General features: G+C 45.2%; 1 protein-coding gene across 1 annotated transcript in view; it reads left to right on the forward strand.

Moving 5' to 3' along the window:
- The first annotated feature begins 1,865 nt into the window (after positions 1–1,865).
- Positions 1,866–14,633, forward strand: part of CACNB4 (calcium voltage-gated channel auxiliary subunit beta 4) — a 269,698-nt gene continuing 256,930 nt past the window's right edge. Inside the window, exons 1-2 of the mRNA XM_052656892.1 lie at positions 1,866–1,925; positions 2,420–2,503. Coding sequence (XP_052512852.1) covers positions 1,866–1,925; positions 2,420–2,503 — 144 coding nt within the window. The remainder of the gene's footprint in view (positions 1,926–2,419; positions 2,504–14,633) is intronic.

Consider the following 14,633-nt stretch of genomic DNA (forward strand, 5'->3'; position numbering starts at 1 on the left):
GCCATCAACTACAAACTGACACTTGCCATCTGCCTCTATAAGGGTTAAAGCATGTGCTGCTGACCTTCAGCAGCCTCTGAAAGGAGTTCAGGGTGGAGCACAGAAATGAGGCAGTCTGTGCTCGGGATGGGGTGGGGGAACTGGCAGGACAGATCTTCAGATAGGTATTTTGAGGATCTCATTTTATAGGTCCAATTGTTATGCCTCCTCATATCTAGAAAAGCACTAAAATCCTTCATGGTGATGATTGTTTCTCATCACTGGCAAAAAGCTTCATGAGACTAGCAGAAACCTTCTGTACATGTGCTTGATTATATGTATTTCCTCCTTTGCCAGAATCAAGTGTATACTGACCTTCACCCCTGCCTCTTTGGAGCAGTCTCTCAGAGCTACTTGAGGCACCATTTCCCAGGCTGCAGTCCTCATTTTGCCCCAAATAAAACGGCATGTAACTCACATTGTACATTTTTTTTTGAAGTCAGCAGTGCTTTTTAGAAAAGAGTGAGTTGAGTAAAGAGATTTTAGGAAAATGGTTTTGCCTGTAGTGTGTAGATAGAATGAAGTGTGTGGGTATGTGTGTGTGCAGGTGTATGCTTAGAGGAAGGCTGGAGGCAAGGAGACTAATTATTATACTCTTACAAAGAACTGAAGGTCTGGATTAAGTGAAGGGGGTGGGAATGGAAAGAAAGTGTCTGGTGTATGGTAAAACTATCAGGACCTCAATAAGGCCAACCAATTGTTAAAAGAGACAGGCAGTTTCCCTCAAAAAATACTAGAACCCAAGGTGACAGGGGCTGATGTAGTAATTTAAGATACCATGCAAATTTTATTCATGGATTTCTCTTGCAGTAACTATTTACAATTAAACAGGGTCTCTTTATTTTTGAATTCGCATGTTTCTCTTCCTGCTTGTTATTTCAAGTCCTCCTCCCCACAATTCGCTTTTATTTGTTCTCCAGTTAATCTCTAGTATGTTTTTGCAGAAGGAAATTTAGGGTTGCAACAACGCCAAAGATGTATGATTTCAAAGATGAGTTTTCTCCCTTGAAGACAGATATCTGCCTAGAAAGGGAAGGCACGTGGCCAACTCTTGCCTTTCAGCACGTCTATGTGACCTTCAAAACTCCTTAGGACACGCCGGTTTGCTGCGGGCTGCACCCCGGTCAGACTCAGGTTGGCAGAATCTCCCGGGGCTGCCGGGTGTGCACGGCTTGCGGTTTTGAAGCTAGAGTTCACAGAACAATACAAAGACACGGACAAAAAGCCAAACCACAGAACCCCATGCCTTACCACAATGGGCTGATGGGTGAAGTCGCGGAAGAAAGGTTCTGCTCTTGCCTTTTTAAAATTCCAGTGCAGCAAACACACACCCGCGTGCGCGCACACACACACACGCATACACGCCGAATCGGCTTTTCCCACTCCCTGCCACTCTGCACCAGTGTCCTTCCCCGAGTCCTGATTCATGAACCGTGCCACCTTTGTCTCATTTTAAACTGTGCAGACTATTTTCATCCTCCCACCCCCCTCTTCGGTTCCCCCTCTCCCTTCCTCCACTGGAAAGCTCTGATGTAAGGCGCTCGCTAGGTGGGAGAGCGCTTCTCCATCGCCTCGGGTCGGCGAGATCCCGAGAAGCCCCCTCCGCGGGACCTCCGCCGGCGGGGGCCGCTGCCTGGAGGTCCGCTGCGGGCGCGGGGGTGAGCGCCTCGAACCTTTAAGGTGTCTCCGCGCTCGCAGGAGCCGGCGCGGGTCCCGAAGCGGGTGGGGAAGTCCTGCCGCCCTCCCCCGCCTCCAGCTTGCAAGCGTCCGGGGGGCCCAGCCGTCCTCCGCCCGCCGCGCACGGGCGGGCCATGCGGCTGTGAACCATGTCCTCCTCCTATGCCAAGAACGGGAGCGCCGACCGGCCGCACTCCCCAACCTCGCAGGTACCGCCCCCTCCTCCCCTTCCTCGCCCCGCCTTCGCGCCCGGCGAGCGGGGTCCTGGTCCTGGGAGTCAGCGGCCCCGCTCCCCCACCCCTGCGCGCCGTCCCTCTCTCCTCCCGCCCTCTTCTTTCTCCTCCTCCTCCTCCTCCTCCTGCTCCTTCTCACCTCGTCCGGTCTCTGCGCTCCCGCTCCGGAGTCCGCAGCCTTCCCCAGCCCATGCAGCCGGGGACTCGGACCCCGCACCCTGAGAGTCTTTGTTAATGGATGTGGTGGGTGCTCGCGGGCGGCTCTTCCCGGGCATCTTTTCAGCCGTCGAGGCTTAAGTGGGTGGGTGGGGTGGAGGCTGTATGTGGGGACCGTGGAGGAGACGTGGGTGCGGGCTCTGGGGAGCCCCCGGGGAGCAGGTCCCGAGGCGGACTCTAGCCTGGGGTCGTCGCCCGGCTCCCCACTGCCGCGCCCTCATGCGCTTCTCTCCGACCCCGTGTGTCGAGTGCAGGTGGCCCGAGGCACCACGACCCGGAGGAGCAGGTTGAAAAGATCCGATGGCAGCACCACTTCAACCAGCTTCATCCTCAGACAGGTAGGAGGCGGGCGCGGGGGGCGGTGGGGGTGGTGTTCCGGAGCTGAGCGCAGCCCCCTCGTGCGGGCGCGGCGGGCCGGGTCCCCGCGCGCCCCTTCCCTCCCTCGGCGTGCCCTGCGGCTGGTCCTTCTCCCTCCGTCCCGGCTCCCAAGTCTTAGTGTCCCGGGAAGTTGGTACGTGTGGACGCGAGCCAGCTGGGACCTAGCTGAATTTAAGAGTGGAAGTATTTCTTTTTGCACCTTCGATGCGCGAGGAAACCTTTTGAAGGCGTGTGACTTGACTTGACCAGAGCCCTGGGCGCCGGACAACTGCTTAGATTCGGCTGTTAGAGCTCTTCTGTTTTGCCCTATTTTGAATACTCTCCTTTGTCATCTCCGAGCTCTGGTCCAAAGGAAAGACACTTTGAGCAGAAAGTTTGGTCTCGCTTTGGGACCTATTCTTTGGTTCGCTCGGTTAGGGAAAGACTGCCGGATCTGTTTAAATCCAAGTAAGCGAAGACCTACACTCAGTTTCTGGGGTCTGGGTACTGCCACACTTAATGTTTGTTTTCTTAGTGATTGTTCTCTTCTGCGTGGTTCTAGTGCGCGTTGAGTGTGATAAAGATCACTGGTTCCACCGAATGCTGAAGTGCCTTTTACCTTGACACAGGAAATTGGTTCTTAATTTCGTACTGTCTATGGGCTACAGAGAAACCACTCCTTCATAGCTACTGGGTGCTAGAGAGATCATGCGAAAAGGAATCACCTTGCTTTCTCTTTGGAAGAGAAGCTATCGAGGTGTGTGAGTTCAGGGTACCCTGGGAGGACCGTGGTCATCGCACCAAGGCTCCGCTGTGGGCTGCTGGAATGACCTTGGGAAGTTCTTTTCCCTCTAGGTAACTCAGATCATCGTGTACTGTGTTTTTAACCTATGATGGCAGCTGCATTATGTTTCTTTAGTGATTATCCTCAATTTAAACAGATTACCCCTGAGGAATGGGCATTAGACTCAAAATTGGACTCAGACCTCTCCTAAAAAGTCCATAAAGCGTATTTACATAGTATTTATTACACAGGCATTCATTTTCTTCAGGGACAGAAATTACTGCAACTACTCTTTCATTCAGTGAGTACTAAGTGTGTGCATTATTAAAATAAGTATATTTTGGATTCTGAATTCAAAAAGTGTATTCTATCCTTTTTGCAGTGTTTAGATTATTTACATATTTAATAAAGCAAACATTCTTCTTTTACAAAATTGACTTATGTGACTGAGATCTTGTTTATGTTTATTTTGTAGATGCCTATTTTTGGTAGTGTTTTATTACTATAGATTCTTAGAAATACTAATTATACACCAGTATATTCCATGAGGCATTTGACTGACACTTTTGAGTTTATCTATACCATCACTTCAGTAATGTTTTATTCTTCCAAGCACAATCAATATTCTTTGTAATGTATTAATCTTATTCTTTCCTCAAGTTAAATAATAAGTGAGATAAGGCATGTATAAGTTCTTGTTAAATGTGCTGGTGTGTGTCGGCTTAAAAATGTAAAAAGTATTCATGCTGAATAATTTTGGGAGTAATTTAAACTGTCACAGATTTTGGGAACAAATATATTTCATAAGTCTTTCTGAAACTAGGCTAGGATATGTTGGTTTACTAAGATGATCTAATTTAAATTTGGACATTTTGTTGTAATGATATTATTAACATATACACAATCTTACTAACTTTTCTGCACAGAAATAATACATAATTGTCATGAGGACTTACAGCTCAGTGAGCATCCTGTATCTGATCTTCTTTAAATGTCATAATATAGACTTCTGTAATGACGATGATAAAACAACTGAGGAATTTTAATTTATTTGACAAGAGACGAAAAATGATTCCAAATGGAACTTTAACACTGTATTTTGAAATTAAATTTAGCAGTTTTCACCCAAATGCCAAAAAAAAAAAAAAAATTGTTTAAAAAAAGACCAGCAGCTGTTTAATGTTACGGAGACTTATTATTTGTAGAATGACCAGTGATTTACTGTTTTTGAATTCTTGATGTATTTCACAATCTGTGTGATGCCTTTGCACAAGAAGATAGTGAAGATATCAGTAAAAACAGTGCTGCTCATTTCTCTGCCATATAATCTACAAAGATATGGGGGTAAAGCTTTCACTTATTTTTTTAAAAAATGTATTGAATCAGAGAGGAACATCTGGGCTGGTGGTGAAGAACAGAGGACAGTTGGCAAACTCATCAAATAGAACAGTGTTTGTTGTTTGAGCTGGTAAAAAAATCTCAATGTTCATGTGTATATGTGCACAGATGTATGTATGTGCACACACAAACACATGCACACATGTGAGCTGGCCTGAAAATGAACAGACTAAGACAGCCTGTTTCTCCCCCTGAGGACTGCTCACAAAACCCTTCAGGCATCTCTGACCTTGTTTGCAGATCTGCTAGATTGCTGCCCTCCACAGTTTAGGAGGGATGGAGGTTTTGGAATGAATCCAGGGAGCAACTACATGATTTCTCTGAGGAAAGGTGAGAAGGTTAAGTATTTCCTCACTGAAAAAAGAGAGAACTAGGGGTGACCCGGTAGTGATCCTCAAAGGGTACGGGAAGACTGTCCTTTGGCCATGTGGTGGGCTGTTCTGTCTTCATGGAGGCTGAACTCAACAATTGGCTACAGTAGAAAGGAAGGATACTTTATAGCACGACTTTCCAAAGAACGTTGATATCCTCGAGATGGCTTTCCAAGAAAGGCTCTAGAATTTTCTCTCAGGAGATCACTTTCGACAGGCCATTTATGAATGGATTGTTTATTCATGCTTTAAATTTTTAGGAAGCCCTCACTAAACATTCGATATGCACCTTTCCCTGCACTAGATACTGTGGAATAGGAATGAAAAGATGAATGAGACACAGCCCCTCTACCTAAAGGATTTTCTGATATAGTTACAGAGACATAGATGCATACAATTAATATGGTGAGATGGGGCAAGGAATTAGGGTGTCTGCAGAATGCCCATGTGTGTGAGTATATGAGACACCATGGGTGTCACAGCACATGCAGGTTGTGTGGCAGAGTGCTCCAGGTTACCCTCACTGGGGTTACTCCCAGTTTTTTCCTCCTCTGGGCTTCAAAGGAAAATCTGATCAGAGTGGCTTATTGACTTCTCCTTAAGACTGCCCTTATGAGAACTGCAGGGTCATATAAGACCTGGATCCTACCAGCTTCCAGCCTCATCCTAGGCCACGATCTTAGTTCTGGAAACAGATCTTGAACATACCACTCTCCCTCATGCCACAGGCCCTATGCACATGTGAAGTTCTCTGTGTGGAGGCTCTCCCCTCTGCCTAGCTGATTTTTCAATCTTCCTTGAAACCTAACTGTAGTTTTCACTTCTTTTTCTAATCTCCTTAATAAGGGCAGTTCCTTAACCAAGTACCCAGAGTGCACGGTGCTAGTTCTCAATAGTACCATGGCTGTTTGTTTAACTATTTAACATGTCATTACATGTTTTATTAATGTCTGTTTCCCCATCCAGATAACAGATTCCACTGGGGCAGGGACATGTCTGCATTTGGTCTCCATTTTCTCCTCAGCATTTAGCATAGTAGGTGTTCAATAAATATTTGAAAGAAGCACTGGTTATAGACAAACTTCTCTGATTTGAAAGAATGAAGGGGTAGATGGAATGATGGAAGACTATCTTGATATATTTTAGGTATGAGGTTCTGCTCCAATATTAAACTCCTCTTTATTTAATGGGGGAGAAATTGCCTCCTAACTGCTATCCCAAATTTAGTAACTTAAAAAAACAACATTAAAAAAATTTTTTTTCTGTGTACTAAGCAGACACACTTCTTCTTTGTGTCATGTTATCTGGGTACGGAGAAGGCTGAATGGTCTGAGGTATCCTTACATGTGTGGCTGGTGGTTGGTGCTGGCTGCTGGCTGAGAACTCGAGTGGAGTTTTTGGCAGAGGTTCACTTTCCGTCCACCGGAACCTGTCAGCGTGGTTGCTTAAGTTTCTTCACAACATGATATCTGGGTTCCAAGCAGGAGCATCCCAAGAAGTAAAGGCTGAAGCTGTAGACTTCATGGTGGTAGTTTAGACACTCAGTTGTGCCCAACTCTTGCAACCGCATGGACTGTAGCCCGCCAGGCTCCTCTGTCCATAGGATTCTCCAGGCAAGAATACTGGAGTGGGTTGCCATTTCCTTCTCAAGAGGATTTTCCCAACCCAGGAATCAAACCCGGGTCTCCTGCATTGCAGGTAGATTCTTTACTGACTTAGTTAGGAGGGAAGCCCATGTAGCTATGTAGACTGTAGACTTCGTAGTAGCTATGTAGCCCTGTAGCCATAGTTCCCAGAGAAGGCAGTGGCACCCCACTCCAGTACTCTTGCCTGGAAAATACCATGGGTGGAGGAGCCTGGTGGGTTACAGTCCATGGGGTCGCTAAGAGTCAGACACGACTGAGCGACTTCACTTTCACTTTTCACTTTCATGCATTGGAGAAGGAAATGGCAACCCACACCAGTGTTCCTGCCTGGAGAATCCCAGGGGCGGGGGAGCCTCGTGGGCTGCCGTCTATGGGGTCACACCGAGTCGGACACGACTGAAGCGACTTAGCAGCAGCAGCAGCCGTAGTAGTTATGTAGTTATGTAGCCATGTAGACTTCATGCTGCTGCTGCTGCTGCTGCTAAGTCACTTCAGTCATGTCCGACTCTGTGCGACCCCATAGACGGCAGCCCACCAGGCTCCCCCGCCCCTGGGATTCTCCAGGCAGGAACACTGGAGTGGGTTGTCATTTCCTTCTCCAATGCATGAAAGTGAAAAGTGAAAGTGAAGTCGCTCAGTCGTGTCTGACTCTTAGCGACCCCATGGACTGTAACCCACCAGGCTCCTCCACCCATGGTATTTTCCAGGCAAGAGTACTGGAGTGGGGTGCCTTCGCCTTCTCCGGTAGACTTCATAGTTGATATCAAAAGCTACGTGACTTCACTTCTGTTACAATTGCTAAGTAAAAACAAATCAAAGGGACAGCCAGTTTCAAAGGGAAGAAAGATAAACCCTCTTTTGATGGGGTGCAGCAAGGTCACCTTACAAAGGAGCAGATAGAATGGAAGATATTGTTGCAGCCATCTTTGGGACAATCTACTTTCAAGCAAGGTTCCTTCTGTGTTTTTTTTAGATATGCTAATCGGATGATTATTACAATGATTCAGTGAACCCACATTATATGTAGAGATCTAAAACACATTCAGATACTAAGTTGATACTATAATAAAGCAAGTTGGCAAAAATACTCTTTGGGTTCTAATTTGAGCACCGGTTATAGACACATTTCTCTGATGAAATGCAAATTCATCAACGGAAGGTATATGCTTTGTGCATAGCTCTAAGAATAATCATATGCTTGAAGTCATGCATATGTGCAAAATTTATCCATAAGCTTAGAATCACAGAATTTTAGAACAGGAAGAGATTGTGGAGGGAAAGTACTTTGATTCCCCATTTTCAGATGAATGAAATACAGACCAGAGGAGATAAGGCCTTACCAAGGTCACACCAATAGATAGTAGCAGAACTGAGACAGGAGACCCCAGCTCAGATTCTATAGTTTCCCCACCACAGTACACTTCATCCCTGAATAATCAAGCTAGGCACACAGACACACATGGATATGGACACATGAAGAAACTTACTCCTCTTAGATCCTAGAAATATTCCTAGTTTATATGGTTACTATGAAGAGCAAAGCAAACCCTGGAGATTCTGGAGACTCTAGTTTTTCCCGGTTTTATCATGGGATGGAATTTTTGTTTGCATGGTTCATGGTTCACGGAGTTTTGTTAGTTTCTTTACTTACTAACGTTCTAGTCATTTTAGTAGCCAGTCTAACCAGAAAACAAAACAAAACTCAAAGGACTTGAAAGTTAGAGACAGGATTGAACAGGTGAGGCAAGAGCTTAGAAGCTAAACTTAGAGGTTAGCAACATCCGGAAGCCACTATCACCTCCAGGCTAGAAGGACAAGGGGAGGATGTTGCGCTGGAACCCAGGGGCCAGAGTCACCTGGTGGATGCTGGAACTGCTGGGGTACTGTTCACACGAGCAAGAGACATGGAGGGGATACAGCCAGAGAAGCCATCTGAGGCGGAGAAAGTGTGGAGAAATACTCTGGCTTCTTCATTTTTTCTGCTCCCTACTCCGCCCCTGCCCAGTGTGTCACTGGCTAGGCTGGACACCTGCTGACACAAGAGACTGGGAAACTGCCTGCAGGCCGTGGCCCCCCTGAGACAGAAAGCAGAGCAGAAAAAGGAGAGGATGACTGAGCAAAACAGGCCAGGACTGGCGCAACCATTACTATATTTTAACCGCATGGAAGATACTAGTGAATCATTTTCACCAGCCAAATCAGAAGTTCTTCCTCGCGCTGGAAGTAGACTGTCCTTGCTGAACGGTATAATCCAGTGACAGGGAACTTTGAGGGAAAGTTTATACCTCTTTCCTTTGTGAATTTTATCTGGAATGCACCTTCTGAAATTGAGACCTGATAGAGCAAAAAAGAACTCTGCCTCTGGTGGCAAATAGTGTTTCATTCTGGCTTTTGGGCTTGAATAAATGGAACAGAATTTATGAAGCTTCTGATTGAGAAATCTAATTACTAGAGAGCTAACCAGTTAAGCTTGCTTTTCTCCACTTAAGTTTGCTTTTCTCTGAGTTTCTGTTCTTGACACAGTGAGTTCCCTAAATCTCATTTTTGTAGAATAAAGAACTATTTACCCTTCAGTTTATGTTGATAAGATTTTATTGAAGCTTACATAAATTCCGATTCACATTTTAATCCTTCTAGAAAATTATAGGATGCTGCATGGAAACTTACACTGAAAATGACCTTGGCTTCACTGTGACTCTCTCCCTGTAATTATTCCACATGCTGTCTTAGACAGTGTCGTCCCTGGGAATCAAGGGGCAGAGACAGTTCCTTCATCAAGGGAAGAGGCAAGGGCAGCATGGAAAAGAATGTAGTTTTGTTCAACCATGTTATAGAGCTGGTTGCAAAAATCAGTCACTTGGCCCCTGATGAGTCTGCCAACTCAGTGGGCTCAGCTGGGCCCAGCACATAAGAGTTCTGACCCATCTTTCCTGATTTAGGCTGTGACCTTGTCCAAGGTCATCATTGTCCTTCAAGTTTGGCCCTTTCTTGGTCTCCTTTCTGTGGCTTGGACTCAGAAGGAAGCATAAGCCTGAACCAGGGTGACTGGGCTTGTACCTCACTCAGATTCACTGAACCTCAGGAAATGGCCACAGACTTGTGGGAACCAGACAGGCAGCCCCATCCCATGCTCGGTCACGGCAGAGTGCTTCCTAAAACAGCACCACCCTCACTGCCTGCTCGCCCTTCTCAGCAGGAGTGTGTGTGTGTGAGAGAGAATCTTCTGAGTCCCTGTCTGTGTAGGCAGAGCCTCTGGACGTCGTTTACTCCCTTTGAGCCCAGGTATGGCGCTAGTATTTCTTTAGCGAGCCGTGCAGAGCATTTCCTTACCGTCCCCAATCACACATCACATGTTCTCTAGATAACACCTCTGCAGATTTGAACCCATCAAGTTGATAAGACGAGCTAGGCTGTCCTCCCCCAAGCACCCCCATAAAGCCTCATCCTCATGTAAGAGGTGGGTATGGTCCTGCGTTCACACAGTTTCGTGCCCTCTTTCTTCCTGAGCCAGGAAAACGCAGAAGAAGCACTCTTCGTTCTTGAAGAGTCGAAGTTATGAACTTGACTACAGACTACGCATCAGGAATTCTACATGGATTTAACTATGTGAACTCAGGCAGGAAGAGGGGGAGGGCTAGAACTAGAAGCCTGAATTCATGAAGAGGCTAAATTATAGATTCAATTTTAAGGGAATGGTTTTACTGCTTTCAAGTAACAGTAATGACAAGCTGTGTGCTTCCACAGCCTGCATTCAGAAAGCGAGAAGGCTGATGAATTACCAACACCTGGCATGAATATAGACGGTGCTTTGAAATTCCTTGAAGATGGTTTTCATTTCAACTAGAACAACATGTGCCTCTGTAAACTTTCCTACTTTCTTTACTCTGTCCTTATGACACCCATAAACAGAGCAGAGGTAATTACTTGAATCAGAAGGGATGGTGTAAAGCGTGTTGCTTTATGTACTGAAAGTGTTAGGTGGGGCTGTAAAAATGAGGGACACTCACTAAATCTTTCTGATCATTTCCCTGTAATCAGGAAGACAAAGTGTGCCTATTTTATTTCTCATTTTGTGTTCTTTTTTGTTGGTGGAGGTATCTTTCTCTGGGGCTGCAATTTAAATTGCTGGAGCAGTTTTGAGATGAAATATTTTGTAAACAAACGAAAAGAATCTGCATTTTATTTTCTAGGTTGTCAGAATTACTAGAAAGGGTAAGCTTTTGTACTCTTCACTGTGTCTGAATATTATGATATTCTTTTTTAACTCCTAGGGAAGATCTTTTTGCAATTTCTTCTTTAATGCAGGAAGGACCAGCAGTAATGGAAATGCATAATAACTCATGTAGATGAGTTTATTATCCTGTCCCACTTCATTCTCCAGTGGCCCAGTGCTAGGATAACTCAAAGGCTGATTATAAAAGTTTGTGGCCATGGCTTAATTTTTTGGCCTCTTTGCGTGTGTGTGTGTGTGTGTGTGTGTGTGTGTGTGTGTGTGTGTAGAACAGAAAGAAGGAAGTAATCTTTCAGGATTCAAAGGATATATTCTGTTATCACCATAATCTAATTTTAGAACATTTTCATCACCCTGGAATCAAATCTTGCACCCATTAGGTCATTCTCCAACCTCCTTCCTACCCCCAGCCCCAGCTCTTTGTGGTGTTGAGTTGATAAGTCATGTCTGACTCTTTAGTGACCCCATGGACTGTAACCCGCCAGGCTTCTCTGTCCATGGGGATTCTCCAGGCAAGCATACTGGAGTGGGTTGCCCTTTCCTCCTCCAGGGGCTCTTGCTGACCCAGGGATCAAGCCCAGGTCTCCTGCACTGACAGGCAGATTGTTTACCACTGAGCCCCCAGGGAAGCCCACCTCCAGCCCTGGGCAGTCACTAGTCTGCTCTCTGTGTCTATAGATCTGCCTGTTTTGAACATTTCATTCCAGGTTACATTCATGTAACTGGAATATGTGATCTTTTGGGACTGGTTTTGGATTATTCCATTAACATACTCTCAACACCAGCCTGAAGGTTTTCCAGTCATAGCTGCTGGTCTAAGTGTGCAAACATTTGCTTGCCTGTGGAAAGGGACTTGCCTTTTCTTAATCCTAGATCCAGACAGCATTTTAAGTTGTGGTGGTAAATGGGGTGGATGATTTGGTTCATTTTAGAGCTGCAGTGTCAGGTTATAAAGCTGAATTTGTGGGACAGGGGTAAAACTGTTTGACCTGCATGAACATCATATCCCTGACCTTGGCCTTCTTGTCATCAGGATTAAACAAAACTGAGTAACTCCCATCTATAGAAGGGATTTATGTAATAGAATGAGATCGACAGGACTAAAGAAAAGTGTCTGAGCAATGTAAGTGGGCATTGCCATCATTTTCAATAATTTTTAGTAATAGAAATGCCTTATATCTTATAATTCAAAATACTTCTTTTATCTACCTGTTCATAATAACTCAGCTCTGGTAAATTATATTTCTTCCGTGAGAGACGCAATTAATGAGAAAGCAGAGTGCTTGAGTCCCAAGCTAAGTACAATATTTATGGGAATTATTGGGTGTATAAAACTGTACTTTCTGTGTGGCAGGTGCTGCTCAATTATATTTGAGCACTTCCCTGGGGGACAAAAGTCAATTATCAACACAGTCGTGTGGGCGAGAAATAGGTCAGCTGCAAACATTCTCTGCTAATTTCAGAGAGCTTGAGGGGTGATTTCGATTGGGGGATTTTTTTTTTTTAATCTTTTGGTCTCAGTGTTGTAGGAAGACCTTCTGGTTAGGGAAGACTCAGTTTTTCATTTGGGTGTCTTATGCAGTTACTTTACTATGAATGCTTCTTTTGATCATGTAAAATGAAAAAATAAAATATCTTTTAGAAAATTGTCAAATTTACATTGTAGGAGTAATGTGTACCATGGATATTATTATTATTACTGTTTTTTGTACATTAGTAGAAATGCTCAGGGTTTAAACTCACCTGGTATAAATGCAAATTTCATATTTCCAAGTATTTTGTTTAGTATTTCTACATAGAAAGAATAAAAATAGTTAATTGTAAAAAAAAGACATTGGTGTTTTTTAAAAAAATTATGTTTATATTTTTATTGTGGAAAAATACACATAACTTTACCATTGTAACCACTTTTAAAGGCATAATTCAGTGACGTTAAGTCCATTCACTAGAGCTGTTTTTTAAATGAATGTGGCAGGTTATTTTAAAAGTGCAGACCAGGTAAAACTTAATATAACCTACTTTGAAATACACTAAAAATGTCCACCATTGTCCAGGCCTCCAAATACAACTGTGGCCTTATTTGAAGCAGCAGCAGCAGCAGCAGGAAACGTGCCCTAGAGCGCATCACCGTGCAGTGGGGACCCCAGCTGAGCAGAACCAGGGGGCGCAGAACCAGGCAGGGTGTGGGAAGGTGGGTGGGAATAGATTGGGGCTCTGGCCCAGGGCACCTGTTTTCTCCTTCCGCTGTCTGAGATCCGATCAGTTTCTAGATAATTTGGGTTAACGAGCAGTCTATTTTAAAATTGTGAGCCTTCCCAGGAGTCTTCAGGGGTTGTCATCACTCGTCCCGTGATCGTGATCATGGTTTGACTTACTGCCTGCAGGTAAGCGCGTTTCATCCTGTTACCCAGCAAGGCAGACGGCTCCCCACAAAGATCCCAGTCTCCCTGGAGCTGTGTGTCCTTTCCCACCCGTGTCCTCCCTCTACCACAAGCACACCTGCCCAGACGGCACAGTCTCTGCTCTCGTCCCCTTACCCCCTCAGTCGTGCCATCCTTCTCCTGGAAGGAGGTCTCACTGTTTCCACTTGATGATGATCTTGCCATCTGTCAAACCCCTCTAGAACCTTCTCCTCCATGAAGCTCTGTGCTACGGCTCCGGGTCTCCTTCTCAGGCACTCCCTGATCCTCTGTTTTGACTGTTCCATATTAAATTCTCTTCTGTGTAAACTGGAGGTCCCCATGCCCCACCAGCCTGTGGGTCTATGTGGACATCGTCGCTAACTAATCGCGTGGGGCAAGAAGAAGGAGAGCAGCTGGGAGAGGAAGTCTTGATGTAGAGACATTAGTCATTTCCCTTTTGCTTTTTCACCTTGCCTACCTGTAGACAGAGGACTGCAACACCTCGCCTCCTAATAGCCTGCCCATTATTTCTGAGACCAGGGGGTGCACACAGGTCTATTCCTTATTGACCTTGGCTGCCACAAGCCTTTGAAGGAGATTCCTCCTGCTGGAGGTTGCTTATCTGTGAGGACCCTGCCTCCTTCTTACTAAGATGCTGCTTCTTAGGCAAAATCTCAAAGGTGACAAATAGCACTATACTCTTCAGCTTCTCTGGACAAGCTGTGTTCCAGACTTCCTCATCCCTGGGTCCCACTCTGAACCCTGGGCCCTGGAGTAACACTTGCTGTGCCCTGCATCTCACATGTCCAGCTCTGTGCTTTCAGCCAGCATCTCTCCTTTTGTAGGTTACACTGGGAAACAGGTGTCAATCTGCCTCTGCCCCAGGGCTGTACACAAAACTTGCTTCTAACAGTGACACTCCCACCCAGGCATACGTATTGACCTGCACATATTGATGTAAACAGAGACAAACTTTGAATCTCCTGTTCGTCTTATCAACACATGCATATCTAATATATGCATAATGATTTTTATAATTTTCTTTATGTTTGTCTTATGAATTTGAATGGTAGCATGGAATAGGAAAAATAAGAGGAAAGAGGAAGGTTATACTGGGGTCTAAAGCACTTTGGTAGTTAGTGCAGGCCTGGATTGGGTATCAGAAGAGATCTTGGGACAGAAGGAGGGCATTTGGTGCCTAGAGAGAAAAACAGTGGCTGGTGGGAGATGGTTTCAGAAAGGGAAGTGAATGGAGATCACACTTCGTCTTTGTTCTGGA

Source organism: Budorcas taxicolor, chromosome 2 (assembly GCF_023091745.1).
Source record: "Budorcas taxicolor isolate Tak-1 chromosome 2, Takin1.1, whole genome shotgun sequence".
Classification (NCBI taxonomy): Eukaryota; Metazoa; Chordata; class Mammalia; order Artiodactyla; family Bovidae; genus Budorcas; species Budorcas taxicolor.